The 20,143-nt window shown below is 37.2% G+C and overlaps 1 protein-coding gene across 7 annotated transcripts in view; it reads left to right on the top strand.

The window, feature by feature from the left end:
• The window catches only part of LOC101740332 (protein grainyhead), a 129,785-nt gene that overhangs the window by 84,559 nt on the left and 25,083 nt on the right, over positions 1-20,143 (top strand). For 2 of the 7 annotated variants that reach the window (XM_012693851.4, XM_012693853.4), the window contains exons 4-7: positions 2,998-3,160; positions 3,528-3,941; positions 6,350-6,507; positions 15,227-15,389. In XM_012693851.4, the coding sequence (XP_012549305.2) occupies positions 2,998-3,160; positions 3,528-3,941; positions 6,350-6,507; positions 15,227-15,389 (898 nt within the window). The remainder of the gene's footprint in view (positions 1-2,997; positions 3,161-3,527; positions 3,942-6,349; positions 6,508-15,226; positions 15,390-20,143) is intronic. The other 5 variants (XM_012693852.4, XM_062668687.1, XM_012693854.4 and 2 more) reach the window with 3 other exon arrangements.

Raw genomic sequence — 20,143 nt, forward strand, 5'->3', positions numbered from 1 at the left:
TGGAGAGTATTAAACGGTAGGCAGCGGCTTGGCTCTGCCCCTGGCATTGCTGAAGTCCATGGGCGACGGTAACCACTCACCATCAGGTGGGCCGTATGCTCGTCTGCCTGCAGGGGCAATAAATAAAAAATCCTGTAGTCTTAAAAATCTAGTAGGTCTAATGTGGGAGGCCTACCTGTGCTGCTTTTTCCGGTAAGCAAACGTCACTCAAGAACGAGCCCCAGCAGCCATCTGTTCTACGAGCAATGTACTCTGCCCACTACCATTCAACCTCGCAATCCTTCGGGCTGTATCGGTTACGGTTCTCCTGCGAATCGCTTCATTTCTGATGCGATCTCGTTGAGAAGCTGCGAGCATAGCCCTCTCCATTACTCTTTGTTTAACTTTGAACCTTCTGAGAGGGCCGAATAAGAGCGACCACGTATCAATGCCATATGTGAAATATAAAATTTTTTTTTTCTACTTAATCGCTGCTAGCTTGAAGGGGCTATTTCAGATACGCACATTTAGGTAGGTAAGCGAGGCTCAACCTGGGCAAAATATGAATAATAATAAAATTCACATGTTAGGTTTTAATTACAATATACTATTTAATCGTGGGAATCCATCATGAATATCTGTCAAATACGTATTAAGAATTGCGGTATAGTCTCATCGATATCGGTGTAACTATACTGAGATCTTAGAACTTATATTTCATGATGGGTGGCGCATTTACGTGGTAGATGTCTATGGGCTCCAGTAACCACTTAACACCAGATGGGCTGTGAGCTCGTCCACCCATCTAATCAGTAAATAAAAAAAAGATAGATACGAGTACACTGGGCGTTCTATCTCTTAGACCACGTCAACGTCCTCTTCATCATCGTTTGGTTAGTAGGCAGGGAAGTAATTACTTTACTAAAGTTGTTTGATGCTCTACAGATCCATAAGAAATTTGAGTATTCTTGAGACAATAGGTGGTAGAACGTCTTGTGAGTCCGCATAGGTAGGTATCACCGCCCTGCTCATTTCTGCTGTGAAGCAGTAATGCTGCGTGCTTGTTGTTGTTATGCTTTATATTAGATATTATTCCAAAAATTAATTATCGTTTAACATTTATTTAATTGGAATCTTATGATAATTAAAGTCTTCCGTTTTCCCTCTAATTGTAATTTTAGAATGTTATTATAGAAAAACAATGAAATTACGTCGCACCAGATCTTATCTTATCAGTCTAATAAGGTTCTATTTAGATATTAATGTTATATTAATTGCAGATCGATCGTAAAATGGTACGTTATGCCTACGTGATATGAAATGAGTTTACGAATGGTTCAATGTGACATGATACAGGGATGCGTTTGAGTCGTGTGCTTGTCAGTCAGGATTCAACAATAAATAACAACCGAAACCGGTATACTTAGGTACCTTCGATTCTTCGATTTTGATACTTCTATCAACCGTACTCAAAACCAGTTCAAGCTCAGTCATTAATTGGCGATATTTGATAGTTTACTAGGTGATACGCGTAGAATATTAGTATGAGTTTGATTGTGGATTAGTTCTTTTTTCTTCTATTCGTCTGGATGGATACCCAATATAGGTAATAGTTGTGAAAACCTCCTTGGGATTGAAAGGCTTGTGATTGAAAAATTAGGGATGGAATTAAAACTACATTTTGAAGTCGTCTTGGCTAAAAGGATAAGGCTTCGGGCGTACTCGTATTGAGTGATGCGACTATGCTGGTGTTCAAATCACCGGCGTTCAATTTTTTAAGAAAATACGTACTTAAGGACTGACTTCCACAACTGAGGTATATCTTATACCTAAAATAAAAATCAAATCCGTACAATTTAGATATTTGCATCGGTGGGTAGAGTGTGCTGTAGGTAATCCCGCAAGAGTTGACACTGCTATTCTGCCAATTTCGGGTGCGTATTTGTCATGCTTTTGGATTTGAAGGATAGACAGCCTTAGTGCAATATAATTAAAGCTCAACCTCATGTCTCAAGGTTGGTGTCTGCATTCAAATTGTAAATATTATATGCGACAGGAACGTCGCAAAATTCCGTAATGTCTCTACAAAGAGACTCATTGCAATCGGGAATCGATGCCAGAGTAAATACTAAAGTTACGTATTTAAACCACTAGACCAGCAAGATGATCTAAAATTGGTCAATAAAGAGATGTGCTAGGTACCTGTGATAAGCATGGATGGATGGATTATGGGGTAGTTAGATATTTCGGAAGGCCGTATGTTAAAGAAGTCTTTGCCAAATGCGTAATGTTTTTTATTTTATTTTTTTAAACACTGCTTCAAAATTAAGTTGTGTTTACTCCCAGCATTTTTTCGAAAACATTGGTGTTTTTTTTTAAATTTCATTATAGCAATGGGCTTCTTGCAGTCTTGACGTCGAAATTATACCTAAATTAACTATTATTCTGTATAATTATAGTTTTACATTAAAAAAACAACACACGATACTTGGTAATTATGATAGTATTAGTTCCCTCAGCTATTTTTGACGTTTTCGTACTTTTTTCTTCTTCTTAGTTTTTCGTGAAGAGTTTTTTGGTGAATGAACTCTTTATTTTTGTCATGAGGTATATTAGTGTCTAGACGTCTTGACAGTTTTTTAATCCCCGTCAAATTAAAAGAGGGTCCTAAATTCAATAATTTGTGTTGTAATTTTTTGAAGATCAATAAATATAGACATAGTAATAAATTTCGTTTAAATATATCTATCTATCTATGTATGTATATCTTCATTGTTTTTCTATTTATTATGAATAAGTACTATTAATATTAAGTGCTAGATTAGAAACCACAAATCGATTGATGAATCTTTTATTAATCATTATCTACTGCTTTTGTTAGGAGAATAGGTATTATATAATATTGAAATTTAAATATTACGGTGTATGAGAATGACAGTGCGCGCGTCGCGAGGTCGCTTGAACAGAAGTAGCGGCGCGCGCGCACTGTCGCCAATCAGACCTGTCTCCCCTCCGCAGGGCCGGCGCAGCACTAAAGGCAGCCAATGGCGCGCACGGGGCGGAGTTGGGCGAACTCTCGGGCCTGCTCCACGCGGGCCTCGTGAAGCGCGAGCCCGAGGACCTGAGCCGCAAGGTGGTCGACGAGCCCGAGCCGCACGCGCTCAAGCCGCCTCGACATAAGGTGCGTCACACGTTCGTACGCCGCCGTCGCGCGCGCACGCACTCACACACTTACTAGTTACTCATGTATTATTTAACGCGGTTTGCGTACGATGCGCCGAGCAACTCGCTCGAATCGCACTAGCCGCGCCCGCCCGCGCCCTTATCTGGCCGGCAAGCGCTGCCCGCCCAGACCGCATCGACGCAGGCGCCCTCTAGACTACACTACCACGGATTGTTTACATTAGTTGTTGTGAACGTGTCGAGGTCGAAAGAACCTAGTGTACGTGAAGCTGTGAATTGTGTATAGACGCGGCATGTACGCGTCTACTTTACGAAGCGGACAGTTGTCGTGGGAGAACGCGTGTAACAGACGCGTGTGTCCGCAGGTGGTGGTCGGCGAGCCTGGTGAAGCGGCGTCGCCGTCCCCGGTGCCATCGCGAGCTTCTTCAGCAGGTTCACTACTTCCGGACGCAACGATGTATACCACCCAAATGTTTGCTCCACCGGGCACACCTAGTCCCACCCCCTATGGCGATCAATATTCAAGACAGCCTTCGACTTTTGCGGGTGAACCTTACTACAGAGAATATTTTGTCGGAGAAGGCTACCAGCAGAGAGCTGCACCACCTTATGATGGAGAACCGGCTTCAGGTTCTGCGTTTAGCGAAAGATATGCTGCACCACGGTATCACAGCAAGAGCGTGATCGCAGCAGCCGGACTGACAGTGGACTTGCCATCACCGGATAGTGGCATCGGTGCTGACGCAGTCACCCCTCGGGACCACACTGCCGTGCAGCAGGTCGGTGCTACGACCAGGGCGCGGGCGGGCATTCTTTACTACACTATGCTGACATCCACTTAGGGCATTTTGTTCACATTCACACTAAATGAAATTACTATTACACTTTATCAATAATTTCATGTCCCATATACTTACACAGTATCGAAATGTTTTTGTATATTGAGAGCACATACCTAACGGTGCTAATTAAATTATAAAACAATTGTTTTCGTTTCTTTATCATAGCGAATTAAAATGTTAAGTACTTCTCAATGTACTAAAACTGTTTGTTGCTCATTCAATAACTATTGAATCGAGCATATAATACACCCAAGATTATTTATTGGCTACAAACATACATGACAAAATTACGCAACACAGATCGAAGCCCACCCGCGCTCTAGTTTGATATTTCCACACATGTAAATACCTACATGTATTCGGATATATTTGTTTAGTTCTAGACATCATTGTATTTGTGTCCACTTAGGTATCTTAACTTCATAAAATATCTAAAGTTATGGGTTTAATTGCAGTCCAATCTCAATTTCTAAAAATACAATAAGAACTTTTTAATCCAATGAAAACCTTAGTCGAATCGAATCTCATAAAAAAAATGAAGCTTAATCCAATAAGATTAATGTTATTCAATAATTAAAATGTTATGTCTATAGGCATAATAACTAGTTTTCGTTAATTACAACACCATTGACGTCTAGACAATGGAGCTGACGGCACGCAAGACCTTCGCTTAATCATCTGCACCACGCATTCAGCATTAAATTTACGAGTTTACACAGTAAACTAACAAATCTGCTCGATTACAATCGGGTTCAGAGTTAAGTGGTTTTGAAGGACTATGCAAACTCAGGGCGTGGCGATCACGAGCATTCCACCTACTCCGTTTACTCACCTGAGTGATCTAGATTGGACATTTATAAATTCGCCTTTTGTTATCTCGGCTGACACAATATAAATTTAACACGACAGCTTGCTACTGTAGTTCGTTGATGGAATTGCTTGTTAAGCTTCTCTGGGAGCGGAATGAAGTGCTTGAGCCGCCTGAGCTCACTGCAATGATATAGTTATCGCAATTTCAATCTGTTTCTGTACGTGTTTAGCTGCACTTCAAGCTGTAATTGAATGCCTACAATATTTGAGGCTTAGGTATGCCAGAACGTCATTGAGAATCTTTTTTGGGTTTTACGTTCAAGGGCAGGCTATGATCAAAAACTTGATTGAAGGGATCAAAACATAAATAGGTCTGCACGAATACAAAATCCAATGTACCTAACCAAAATTAATAGAATTGCTCTTAAACGATTATTATAAACCATATTCCAAAAGGTAAAATCGATAAATAAAAACGGAAAATCCTAGTGGTAACTAACGGTGACGTAATTACAATGATATTTTAATGTGTCACCATTATCATAAATTAGTTGTCAATTAGACATAATTTATGGAATATTGCGACACAAAATATCACTCCACGGTTCTGTTTTTACATTAACAACGAGATAATTACGCTTTATCAAATTTCGAAAAATTCCAAATGATGTGCTTAACAAAGATAGATGGAAATCAATTTATAAGTTAACAAGAATACAATATCTAATAGATAGTAAGTAGTCTACAGTAGCTATATTAAGTATTCAATATCCTGAACGAAGCGTAAAAATTTCTCGTATTTCCAATAATTTGAAATGACATAGAGGATGAGATGGTTGTCATTTATTCAATGCTCCTTAGTTGTTTTTAGTTCAGCCACAAAATATGTGAGAACATAATTATGAAGCCACTTCAATTCTAAAGGTGCGATATATGAAATTAACACATGTCTCTGAAATGCATTAGCCTTAAAGGAAAATTAAGTGTAATTTTTATTTGCTGAAGGTAACTTGGCTAATGTGTTTTTCGATTAAAATAAATATTCACGCTCCGAAAGAAAATAAACACCACGATAAGAAATAGTGTAAACCGTTGTATAATTACTGAATTAACGTAGGAATATTTTCCAAATGATAACAGGAGTAGGTACATCTGTGGCTATAAAATTCCAGTTATTGAAGTCAGTCTTGATAGGTAGCATAACAACCGAAGTCTATAAGGAAAAGATACCACTTACGATCCATCCACTCAACCGGTAGCCTACACGCGATAACCAGTCAACGCTGCCGCCCTCTTTAGGACAGGAGGTGGAACTAATTTATGAACCTAAACTTTTTTGATCCGAATATTACGTCTCGAAATCATTTCCATCGATTTACCTTATTAAAAACTGCTTAGTCATTATTACTAATGATTGCACAAAAGTAAATAAATAAAGGTGTATTGGGAAAACACGTGGCCGCAAATACTTTGAATGTGTTAAGTAAAATTGATCTTATTGCTGTAGGATTTAACGTTGTTTATTATCCGCGCAGTCGTTCGACTACACGGTAATCTGCCAGCAGCCCGGCGTCGGCGAGGACGGCCGCGGCACCCCATCGGCACATCACTCGCCCGCGCAGGCTCCACGCACGCGACCCTGGCATGACTTTGGAAGACAGAATGACGCCGATAAAATTCAAATCGCTAAATTGTAAGTGAGTTTATATTAAACGAAGTTTGCCAAAAAGGATCCAGCTTATTATAATAATACAGTTTCGAAGAATTGACCTTTGAAGGCATATCATGTTTATAGTTTTTTGCCTTTGATTGATTTATACCTATCCTACATGTTCTATGCTAAGTGATTTTTTTATTGGTATAAAGGAGGCAAATAAATACACTTTGGTATCCTAAACAATTTAGAAACGTGTCTATAGTTTGATCCTTTTTGTAAAACTGCGAGCAAATTTAATTATAAAAAAATTTATTAAATTGTTGCAAAAATACCTTGTAAAACGCGTTTAAAGCTTCAAACTTTGTCAACGGTAAGAAGCACACCCTTTTTTGATTAATTTCTAATATCGAACTTAATATGGGCTTGATCTTTACGAAGGCTTTGATTGCGCAAGCCGCGCTTTTGAGTTGTACCGTTGTACTGTATGTTATCGAGTCCTTACGCATGATCCCATGGGCGCGGTGCAATGGGCAGACAGTATGAAGACGAAACGTTATTATGCTATTTTCTAAACAGTTAATTTAGTATATATATCCCCTGCATAGACCCATAAATCCCATCCCCCTAATAGACATAACTTGGATGCTGCATGAAAATCCGAAGGTATACTTGTACCCGCAATCGTCGAAACACAAATAGAAAAACTTCGTTAGAATAATCCATTTGAATAATCGCTTAATATATTTCTTTGATTATTTAACAACAAAATTACGTTCGGGTTTATTAAATTTAAAAAATTTCTATTTAGAATTTTTAAAATTTATTTAGAATTATACTTTATAAGCTAATCGTCATTTATTTCATGGAGGACTATTAGTTTATAGGAATAGTTATTTACAAAGTCACATTTCTACATCAAGTTTGTATTTAATTATATTTTCCGTTATATACTAAAGCAGTATGAAGATGAAGATGTGACTATTGCAGTATGTATATACATTAAGTCCTCTTAGCTTATACCTCCGATTCTATTTTAATTACCTCCTCGATGATTACACTCGCAATCAACAGTAGAAAGTTTAAGTTTTAAAAGGAAATTGACCATGAACGGTTTGATTTATACTCGATTCCTGTCATAATGAAACTCGATTCTAATCGAATTGATTTCGGTTGGAAACTTCTAGAAACAGTGACATGTAGTTCGAGCAGGTACACGTACAATTTGTTAGTGTAAGCAGATACACGAGTGACTGTATTGACTAACCACTTAGCACCTCGAGTGGATGTTATAATGCGGCCCTTTCCAGGAAACATTTATTTTGTGATATTCGAACACACACATCGCTCTGTCTTCGCGTCAATAGCTTAAGTAACTAAATTGGAAATGCCATTTTCCGCGCGGTCTTTGGCACTGTGAAAACTAAGCAAGGAAAAACTTTTGATAATATCCCAAGCTGCGCATCGCATAGCTTATCGTAGCCAAAAGCATATGTCACCAGAGTAACCTTAATGAACTTTAGTGTATTTTGAACATGTTTGTCAAACTGTATATACATATATCAGTTAAAAGGTGTTTGCATTAATTTTGTAGTCAAGTTCTTAAATTACCATTTATCTTATCTGTTAAATCATTTATATATTTTAGTAGAGACAAACATTTTAAGGTGACTATCAGGAAATTGTGTTAGAATCAAATTAAAGAATATAATATATAACATCCTCAATATTGGGAAGTAGCTAGAAGTTCTAAATAAAGTTTACAATCTTTTACTGCTGTTGTCGGCGCCTCTTCTCGCTTTGATTGTACGTTATTTCAACGGGATAGTTTTTTAAAAGGTGCTAAATAGTACTTCGTGATCTTCGAATACACAATAGTGGATGTAAATTAGTAATTTCCTAAACTGACAAGGTAATTTGGTTTAGAGACTAAAATGGCTTAATTGTTTTAACGCTTTTGATGAAATAACGGTTCTTTCTGAGTAAAATAATTGCCGCCAAAACGATTTCGATGACCAGATATTTCTTGGCGTCATTAAATTCTTGAGTAAACCAATCAAAAATACTTTTGGATTTATAACCTAAATTTGGTTACTTATCGTCAGTGTGTCGCTTTATATTTTACGACGAACTCTGGTCATATGTTATGCAAATCTTCACACTGACTTATTTTATGTTACGATAAAATAGCTATGATTTTTTTTATGTTATTTATTCATTTACATTTCTATGACTTTGTTGTTGGGTTCAGATATAACAAAAAACGGACTTACGACAGCATCCAAAGTATAACATTCCCAATCAGTACATTCTTTGGCATAGAATAAATGTATATTTTAAATTACTATGTTTGAATAAATTTATTTAAATCACTTATAAAACACTACTTGATGAAAATACCTCATTGTACTAAATAGTTATTATAACTTTATTCACACTAGGCGTGTCTTCCGGTTCCATCCGCTCTGAATTAAGAATAAATAATATCAATAGATCTGTATGTCATGTACATATATACTATAAATCACTTACCTTCGATTCGTATTACTTGGTTCAGCAAAATACTACTATTGTTCTTTTTAGTATACCTACTTATATCCCCAGCCCCTATTGTAGCAGAAAACCTTCCATTTTCTCAATGATAACTACCCTTTTCGTTTTGTGGACAATATTCAGTGTTTAGACGCCCTTTTTTATTGCATTAGATGAATGGACGTACTCTGGGCTTGTTGTTAAGTTGTTCAGAGTCCTTAGACAACACCGTGATTGCCATCGCGTACCACGCACCTGATACAGAAGGTCAAAGTCTTCATTGTATAATGGCTCTACCACCTTTGAAGAGATGGGGTGGTTGGTTTCTAAGCAGCACATACCTCTCAGTAGCATTGAGATTCGCTACGTTTGTCTTGTTTATAAAGGGAGGGTTTTTTTATCGTGTTGCCATCTGTGCTTGGCGAAGATGACTACGTGTCAATTCGATTGTTCAGATCTTATTCTTGAAGTTATTCTTAGCTTGATTTTTTTTAAAACATTAATTCCAAATGTTTATTGTCAAAAGATTATTCTACGCACTACGGAATGCTGAAGAGTACACATCAAAAAGTGATATCACCCGTTATTAAAAACAATATTTCCTCACACAAACATCATCATTCCTTCGTTTGTTGTGATGAAATTCATGTAATATAAAAGTGGTATATTTTTTAAGTTCAGCATACTATTATGTGATAAATCAGTCGCCACATGTAATTATATATGTAAATATTGTTGTGAATTATTTTAGTGGTGTTGTTTATAAGTCTTCTGGAAGGATCGACTTCCTAATCAGGTTTATAATTTATCAAGATATAATCAAATTACTCATACATGGTGTTAATAAAGGATTATTACCCATTATAACGAACACTAATGGTTAGATATTTTTCATTAAACGACGATCGTTTTTAGAAGTGAGCTATTTTAATGGAAAATGTATTATCAAAACGTACATTGGTATCTTTGCGTCTTATCAAATAAGGATAATACACTAATGATCAGAATATTAGAATATGAATCAGCTCGTTAGTTAGGTGAGTAATATTTAACATAAATTCAGTAGGTATCTATTTAGATGATTTTTCGACTATTTCAAATACTAAATACAAAATGGCAGCAAGTCAATTATATTGAAATAGGTAATGCGGTGCAAGTATACCTGTCGTTCAAGAATTAATCATATTATGTACTTAACTGTTGACTGACCAATAAGTGCAGAGTTATGTGTATTTCGCGCGGACCATATTGAGACATTATGAAAATTAAACCAATTTACACGCAATCATTTGCCGCTGGACGTGGAAAACAGATGTGAGTATTTTATTGAAAATTTAATTTTTTTCAACTCTTTCACTGGTAAATGAATTTTGTGAGATTTTGACAGGCGTAGTTGAGACCATTATGGGGTATTTGAGTATTTGCCTGCAATGTAAACTAGTGGACGTATGTCTCTGAGATATCTGCCACGGCATTGGGAAAACATGGTTGCGATTTTTTTTTATACGTAGATAAGCCGAAGTATTTAAGGCCCGCATGAAGCGGTTACGTTACCGACGCTTGAACTTAATTCGGCTACGAGCTTTGAAACACGAGATTCTAAGTCTCAATTGCTCAAGAATAACGGCCATCCTGCGTCTCAACCCCGATTCAAATTATTGATTTCAATTAAAATATTTTGTTTAGCGGAACAAATTATAATTATTGTTATTAATAATTGTTGAAGAGAATTTCCAGAGATCTTTTTTGCCACGTACCATCCGGCTATGGAATGAGCTCCCATCCACGGTGTTTCCCGAGCTCTATGACATGTCCTTCTTCAAACGAGGCTTGTGGAGAGTATTAAGCGGTAGGCAGCGGCTTGGCTCTGCCCCTGGCATTGCTGAAGTCCATGGGCGACGGTAACCACTCACCATCAGGTGGGCCGTACGCTCGCCTGCCTACAAAGGCAAAAAAAAAAAAACAGTTGACACAGAGAGAAGTTAATCAAGTTGATTTAGAACTTTTAAAACTAGATTCGTGCGTTCAAGTATTTCATTACCGCTGTGGTGACAAAGAAAACAGTTAAATTGTTGAAGCGTATTAGCTTATAAAAGAGCTCGGTCGCGTTACGGCGGAAACGCTCGTCGACATGATAAGTGCATTAGCATTATTATCTCGATAATTACTTGCTTGCATTCGGGCCAAATAGCTCAGTCGCTTCAACCGTCTTAAATTACATTCGTTACCGATACGCGTTCGTTAGCCTAACGAATACAAATAATAATAATAATAAATAAATAAATATTTACTAACAATCAAGCCACGCTAACTGGTCCCGTGGTAAGTTCGTAAAGAACTTGTGTTACAGGTACCAGATAACGGAAATAAATGTAATATTTTTATTATACACATACATATATTTAATATATATCCATAACCCTGGAAAATACATTTTTATATTTACCATACAAATATCTTCCCTTGGCGGGATTCGAACCCGCGATCACCTTGTGTAGTGACCATGTCACTTATCACCAGACTACCGTTATACAAGCCTTTGCCCCGAAACATCCCGACGCCCTCACAATAAATGTTTGGACTATTACTTACCGGAGAGTTAAGTAGGTACCCGGGCAATACGCGGTCGCTCAATCTCTCTAATACACGTTTCATTTATTTGTACTCAAGCCCAGGAATAAGCTTTTAAAAGCAATGTCGACTTAATCAACTGCCGTGTGCATATGCGATTAGACCGCTAATACAGGATGCGCTCATCATCGTTTTTAAAAAGAAAACATTCACTAACTAATAACATGAATATTTGTAATCGATTTTAAATTTTTAATACAAAACGATTTTTGTAGAATTCTTTTCTCATAAAATCATTCATTACGATGGATTATTGATCACGGTGATATAAATTCAGAATTTAGCTGTCTGTACAGGCGAGCTCAAGTTCGTTCACATCTGTTTCCTAAATAAATGAATATCGAAATATGAATTATGCGCCATTAAATATTTTAAAACGGCGTTTTCGTACCATTTTTCGTTTAAATATCTATTCTCAAAGCTGCTGTTAACGTACCTCTTTTTTTATATTCTTACTCTTTAATTAAATCACAGTGAAAACAAATTCCTTCACTGACATTCTAGACGCGTAAAAGAATTCTGCGTAATTTTACCTTAAAATCCATTTAACGTAATGCGTTTAAGCCTCATATACTCTATGATGTCAATGATTATCTCCAGCCATTTATTAGGCCAGAGCTACAACTTTTTGTTGAAATAAATATTGGCACTCCGGACCCCTCACGCTACTAAATACTACTTCCCTAAAATCAGCCAAAATACTAACTAGTGTTCTTACCTTTGTATTAGACGCAATTCCTGTATTCTCATTGCAAATAATGCAAAGAGTAGGTACCGGTAGGGCACTGATCATTACCACCGAACCGCCTCTTTCTGTTGAGCGTGTGTTTGAACGCGATACAGAATTCGACGTCAACTCGCAAGACGTGCGATGATATTCGTACGACATTTTGTTGATAGGTTCTGTTAACAATTGACACCTGTTTGGCCTATCAGCTAGTCCTCTAGCATACGCTAGTGAAAGAGAAAGACTAATACTAATAATTTCATATGATAGGATGTACTTTTTGAAAAACGAATTCTTTTTAATGATAAAATCATCTTCGAATTATTCTTGTGTCCCCGAGCTCTCTAGCTCCTCCTCCGCTTTATAAACCACTTACATATTTAAAGATTTAAAAAAATATGCACCTGTAATATATTATTATAATATAATTTATTTAATTAAAAAACTCTTAATTTAAAAAAGTTAAAATCCTCAATTGTACCTCAGATGTCGTCAATTTAGTACGATGGCATATTACGAAGAACTCAGAAGCTTCATAGTGTTCGGCATTACCATTTGTTATAGCCGCAGCGATAAATAACCATAGTCTAGCAATGATGAGACGGACGGAAGGCCTCGTGTTGCCTGTCAAATGTACCCAACAATCAGTGCGCCGCCATTACCGGAGCTAAGCGCTCTCATTAAATACGCCCGCCATTTACCGTGAATTCACTGTCCCACTACAGAAAATATATAGCTATTTTAGTATCACAATATGGTGAAAAGAAAGTTTATCTATTTCTGTTTAAAATGGCAATTGCCAATATGGTTATTGCATACATCTACTAAAACTGTCACTGTTTTATGACTTAACTCCATTGACTGTTAAATTAGGTTTAGCAATCGTTACCTTTTGGAGGCAAAATAGTATTTAATCCGAAAACTATGGTATATTGGTTTAGTTTCAACACTTAATTTAATTACAGTATAAACAAGGAACAACAAATAGTTGAGCAATAACACAATAAATTAATACATCTTTGTTGAAGATTCAATTTAATAAAACATTTTACAAACATTTAATTAGAATTATACCTGTCTATAATTTTATCTCAATTAAAATAAAAGATCGGTATTTTAAAATCTACACTAGATTAAGTTGTCGGTAACTAATCTATGAGCAACATGGCAGAGTCGAGCATGGCTGATTTATATGCTAAAATACGACAAGGATCTTTCAAAAAGTCTGTTAGTTTTAAGTGCAAAATGTTGTTTAAGTTTTTTTGAACTGAATTTATTTTACTTTTGAGTTTAGTATAAGGGAAGAATATTATTAAATTCAGAAATAAGTACGAGTATACTGGAGTTTATGGTACAACTAGATAAACACAATATAATCACACCAAAGTCATTTCGTTAAAACCACCGATACATTTTGCAGTAAGCATTCTCGTTTCTTTATAACATTCTGTAGAGGTAAAGATACGTATAAGAGTAATGTGGTATTTATGCGCATCCAATTTGGTAGTGAGTCCACGCTTCCCTACAGGGAGCTGAATCGCGGTCTCTTATCGTTTGTGTTTTTATCAGGGGCATTTTGTTGTCGCTGCGTTTGGGGATTTTTTGCGTACTCATCAATTTCCGCGCCTCGCGACTTGATTTATTCATGAAGCGCAATTCCTCTGACTTTACACAGGAAGTATGTTTTTTTTTTCATTTAGTGCCCATCTGAAATTTGTAATGAGCCTTATTTGAAAACAATGTACATATTCTTTATTTAAAAAAGTAAAAAAATATATAATTGGATCTGCATTGCATTGTGGCGAAAAAGAATGGAACGAACCGAAAAGCGGCCATTTATTTAGCATGTCACAAACGTAATAAGCTGGTGATCGCGAACAGTCCGTCAAGTATTGGTAAACAAAGGATAGGGAAGTCAAAATGACAATACAGAAAGACGTTGCAAATGTAAATTGCGCTCGGAATCACTTAGGGAGCATCAGATAGGCGAGTACCGCGGCGACCGATCCGTCAACGTCGAACGCTGTTTGCATTACACGGCTTTTATCTTTTCGCTAGGTCGGTTTGAACAGCAACCATCAATGAGGCTGTTTACTAAATCGTTTTCAATAAAGCAATTGTGCAACTTCTAAATTAAATTGTACCGAGTGGTACGCATTCCTGGGTTGAGATTTATTAGCAGTTTAAATTGTTAAATATCTTATATTATATAGTGCTGTGCTCTTATTTGATTACACAAGTAAAATTACAAGAGAGTCGATAATGACGGGGCCGTTTGTTATTGTAATTTTCCCTTTGTGCGAGTGTGCTGTCTCTGCGTGGGCTGGGCACAGATCTCTAGAGCGACAAGCGGGAAGTGCGAGGTGCGCGTGGCAGTACCCTGTCGATCGCTGCTGTGTGGACTACGACACGAATAGCTAACGATTCGCAGCACGCGACCTCCACTGAATTAGTGAGGTTTTCCTTCCGTTCGTCTAATACTCGGAAAATAACGAGAAAATGCTTGCGTACAGTGAACTGGACGTTTATGTCTTTGTAACAGCTCCGTTGACGGGCCGACTGCGCAATTAAGATTTCCACTTTTTGCGCATTTTATTGCTTCGTGGAAACTTTATTGCCGACAACGTGTGTACGTTGATAAGTATCTCAGAGAAGAAATCGTACTTTTTCTAAATGTAACAAAAACCTGCTGCCATTGTACATTTCGTCTTCCAACGACGCTTTATGTGTAATAGTCTACTGCGTTACTCGGCAACATGCGACATTTTGACGGTTTATCTAAAATCTACGAAACGCTTTGTAGTTTGTAAGGCTTTGTTTTTTTTTTATATAATAAATACTAACTAGAATATTTTTATCTTATATAAGGTTTTCCCCATATGGGTTCAAATACCATTTGGAAACGGCGAGCAGCAGTTCACAGCGGCGCGAAGACGACCGTATCACGTACATCAACAAGGGCCAGTTCTACGGGATTACACTTGAGTACATACACGATCCCGACAAACCACTTAAAAATCAAACTGTAAAGGTGAGAAATTATTTTGTACGATTTTATTTATTTATTACTAATCAATTAAACATATTTTTAAGCGCTATTAGGATTCTATCGTATTTGCGATAAAGATTTAGAAGATGCAAATGTAGTTAACAGTCTAAAAGTTTGTCGGCATACGACGATTTTCCCCTTTTAATTTGTAGATTATTTTATCCTCAACAAAAAATGCCATTAAGTAAACCGTCGTATGATAACGTCACTGAAATTAGACGTAAAACGAGGCAGCAATTAATGTTTTAAAGACTGGTGATCCACATCACGCTAACTAAAAACATCAACATCATTAGCATAGCATTAATATCAGATTTGAGATCTTTCTGAATTGCTTCTAAGCGGATTTTTGACTTTATTGAATGTGCCATCTACATTTTTATAAAAAAAAAAACTAACCTTGGCACTAAAGTGACCACATGTTTAGTACTAACCGAACTGGTGGTAGGACCTCTTGTGAGTCCGCGCGGGTAGGTACCACCACCCCGCCTATTTCCGCCGTGAAGCAGTAAAGCGTTTCGGTTCGAAGGGTGGGGTAGCCGTTGTAACTATACTGAGACCTTAGAACTTATATCTCGGGGTGGGTGGCGCATTTACGTTGTAGATGTCTATGGGCTCCAGTAACCACTTAACACCAGGTGGGCTGTGAGCTCGTCCATCCACCTAAGCAACAAAAAAAAAAAAAAAAAACCTTGGAAGGTTGGTTTTGCACGTTGCAAATGTATTCGCAATCGTAAAATTTGCCGCTACTTTTCTAGGGTTGACTTCATTTAGACATTCTGAATTCAAGTAGTCATACTTGATGTAAAATTATTGAAATAACGAGAGCCGCAGAAACGTTATCCGATTAATATTTACGAGCGAAGTGTATTACGTGTAATTTTATCGACTCGAAGTAATTTGCATCGCGAATATAAATTGTAACCTACATTAACATAAATTGACGATTAAAAAAAATTGGGTTCTATTTTCAGCATTAAAACGTATGCTCATTCGTTGTTTGACGTTATTTGTATTGTATCACATTGAAAGAATCAGTATTTTAGAAAATCGAATTAATAAATAAATCGATTTATCAGACGCCATTTTCTGTAAAAGATGGTATTACAAAAACATATTATTATGTATCTTCGAAAAAAATTAGCATTGGTATAAATGGCGTTGGAGTTACTTTAGTAACATGGTATCGCTTGAACATCTATGTATCTACATATACCTACATCAATATGCATAGATAAACAGTACAGTTGAGTACGTTTTTCTTTTGTGTTTGTCTAACGATTTTCTTTTTTGGTTTACTAATATTTTTGTTGTTTAGTGGGCGAACTCTATAAAATGGGTAGTTTGTTGTGAGTGGCCGGGAAGAATCCGACCGCAGGCATCTCGTGTCAGTTTCGCCCGCTCTCAGCCACCGTATCTCGTTCACCTTCTTCGTGTATTCACTTTCATAACTTTTTTGTTGCCTGTTGGGCTGCTCGAATTACAAAACAAAACAATATCAGCGCCTTAACGCTGCGCGCTCACTCGTATATATAATTTGTATCGTTTTTCACGTTACGTGTTCAATAATGTGTAACATTATTTTAGTTTGGAGTACAGGTATGTAGCTGGCTTTGTTGTTTTAACTAGTTTCCAAGGGAAATAATTAAACAAAAGGGGATAGGATTGTTGATTGTTATTTTTAATTTAATTTTGTCTAATTAATTCTGGCCACCATTTCTTGTAATCATAACTAAATGCATGTAACACATCTGTCGTACGACAAACGGAGTGTGTCAAAAAGCTTCTCTATAGTGTCATTTGGAGCACGAACAAAAATATCATATAACTAATTATTAAGAGACACGACGCCATGCGAGACTTGCGGATAGTACTTTATGGTAGGCAGCGGCTTGGCTCTGCTGACGTCCATGAGCGACGGTGACCACTTACCATCAGGTGGGCCGTATGCTCGTCTGCCTACAAAGGCAATAAAAAAAATGCATTTTGAACTTTGTTTGTTGCTAGCCCGATTTCAGTTCAAATGTTTTGTTCACGAACTTGGGATCTGAGCCTTTTTATTTTTATTTTTTTTTTGCTTAGATGTGTGGACGAGCTCACAGCCCACCTGGTGTTAAGTGGTTACTGGAGCCCATAGACATCTACAACGTAAATGCGCTACCCATCTTGAGATATAAGTTCTAAGGTCTCAGTATAGTTACAGCGGCTACCCCACCCTTCAAACCGAAACGCATTACTGCTTCACGGCAGAAATAGGCAGGGCGGTGGTACCTACCCGTGCGGACTCGCAAGAGGTCCTGCCACCAGTGATTACGCAAATTATAATTTTGCGGGTTTTTTACTTTTATTACACGATGTTATTCCTTCACCGTGGAAGTCAATCGTGAACATTTTTTAAGTACGTATTTCATTAGAAAAATTGGTACCCGCCTGCGGGATTCGAACACCGGTGCATCGCAACAACGAATGCACCGGACGTCTTATCCTTTAGGCCACGACGAGCCTTAATCAATTAACCTGTAATTAACAACTCGGCATTTTATGTTCCCACACCACGAATCATTTAAGTCGGTACAAACTTACAAATGAAAAAAAAAACCTATACCTCCATAATGACACAATGGTGTGGACGATCAATTATCCATGGGAAAATCAAGTTTACACAAAGATCAGAGCCAGTTACATCGCCCACGTGTCGAAGTGGAAATCGGAAATTCCCTGATTATTGTTTTCCGACACTTCCTTTGAAAACTGCATTATCATTAAAGACAAGCTGCACGAAGCATCTTCATACAATTAAATTAGAGATTAACCGTGTATACTTGATATACTAGATTATCCGTAGAAGGTGATCTGGTTAGTCTGGTTTGGATAATTGAGGTTTTAAGTCATTGTTTCGATTTATTGTTTATCTAAGCATCTTGTAAAAGCATACTATAGTAATAGTATTCTGTTTGAATAGTAGGTAGTTAAATACAAATATCAAAGCGAATTTGTAAATAGGTAATAAATTTTTTTATTGCTTAGTTGGGTGGACGAGCTCATGGCCCACCTGATGTTAAGTAGTTAGTAGAGCCCATAGACATGTACAACGCAAATGGTGCCACCCAGGTGGCGGCAAGGCAAGGTCTCACGGCTTGAGACATGAGTTCCAACTTTTGACTACGGCTGCCCCGCTCTTCAAGCAGAAACGCTTCGTGGCATGCTTCACGGCAGAAATAGGCAGGGTGGTGGTGGGGACTCGCAAGACGTCCGACCACCAGTAATTACGCAAATTAAAATTTTTAGGGTTTGGTTTTTATTACACGATGATTCCTTCACCGAGGACGTCAATCGTGAACATTTTTAAGCACGTATTTCATTGGAAAAATTGGTACCCGCCTGCTTGATTCGAACAGCGGTGCATCGCAATATATGAATGCACCGGACGTCTTATCCTTTAGGCCACGACGAATTTACAATACTTTGTAGATTGAGACTTTAATGTGCGGTGTTACTAGAGCCGAACTATTAAATGAAAACCGTAAACATGTAACAATAACAATACTCGTTGTTTTACTTAATCAATATTCAGTACTAAATTCATGACGATTGTGACAAATGTGACGACCAGCTTCAAAAAAAAAAGGACTTTATTCGAGTATAGGTACTAACTAAATTAACCGACTAACCTCCTAAATTGCTTAAAGGATCGCGCGTCGCCTAATTTTTAAAAATTGAATTTATTACATTGCGCTTAAAAATAATTCAAAGTATAAAATTTCGGTCAGTATTTGTTTTTTGATGTATCAGCAACATCGAGTGTGACGGTCAAGGATAATAATGAACATTCTGATCAGTCGTTACGGACCAAGATTTCTATCCCTAGCCTTATCTAAACCTAGCGCTGTCTCCATAACGCTATTATAGAATTCCTGCGGCGAAGAACACATGCAAATGTACACATGTTCTGTAACAATTGAGACTTAGAACTCATTGTCTCAAGATAGGTAGTAGTACCCATTTAGGATACACCTTGAATTACCATCCACTATTAGTGGTCACCGCCATTGATGTTAGATATATCAGTCAAACGTAGTACAATAAAAACTCACTCAAATGTATTGATTATTTGTTGCTGGACCAATTTTTATGAAACTTTTTTGATACAAGCTTAAGCTTATCGAGTACAAAAAGAGTAACAAACTGTTAATTGTAGATTATCTATCTTGCTATTATAACTCGCAATAAATATACATAACTGTATCTGATAACAATGAAAATACATCTCTTAATGTATATAGCTAACGTAACATAACGTAATTAAATTAATCTTATTTAAACTATACTTGCCATAGTTCAAAACCCGGGATACATCTAGTATTAAATAATTTTATTTCACTGAAACAATTTCGTAACTTAGCAATGTTGCAATACTCACCGACGTAGATTAGAATAAGCAGAAACAATGCGACATAAGTTTGGAGTTATTACGAAATTATTAAGCGGATCGAAAGTTCGATTAAGGCAGCTGTATGGACAAAATAAAATGTATAATATTGCATCGCATTGAATACGGATTCAGATAGATTCAGATCGGAGCTTATCTCGGCGCGATCGAGTCCGCATTGTATAGTTGTGGCCGATAATTAAGACGACGCTTCTGACATTCGCCATATAGGAACACAATGACCGCCCCGGGAGTCCGCTCGGATAATATCGTTCCTCATGAAACAATAACCGTCCTGTATTATGAT

The sequence above is a fragment of the Bombyx mori genome, chromosome 5, assembly GCF_030269925.1.
Source record: "Bombyx mori chromosome 5, ASM3026992v2".
In the NCBI taxonomy this organism is placed as follows: Eukaryota; Metazoa; Arthropoda; class Insecta; order Lepidoptera; family Bombycidae; genus Bombyx; species Bombyx mori.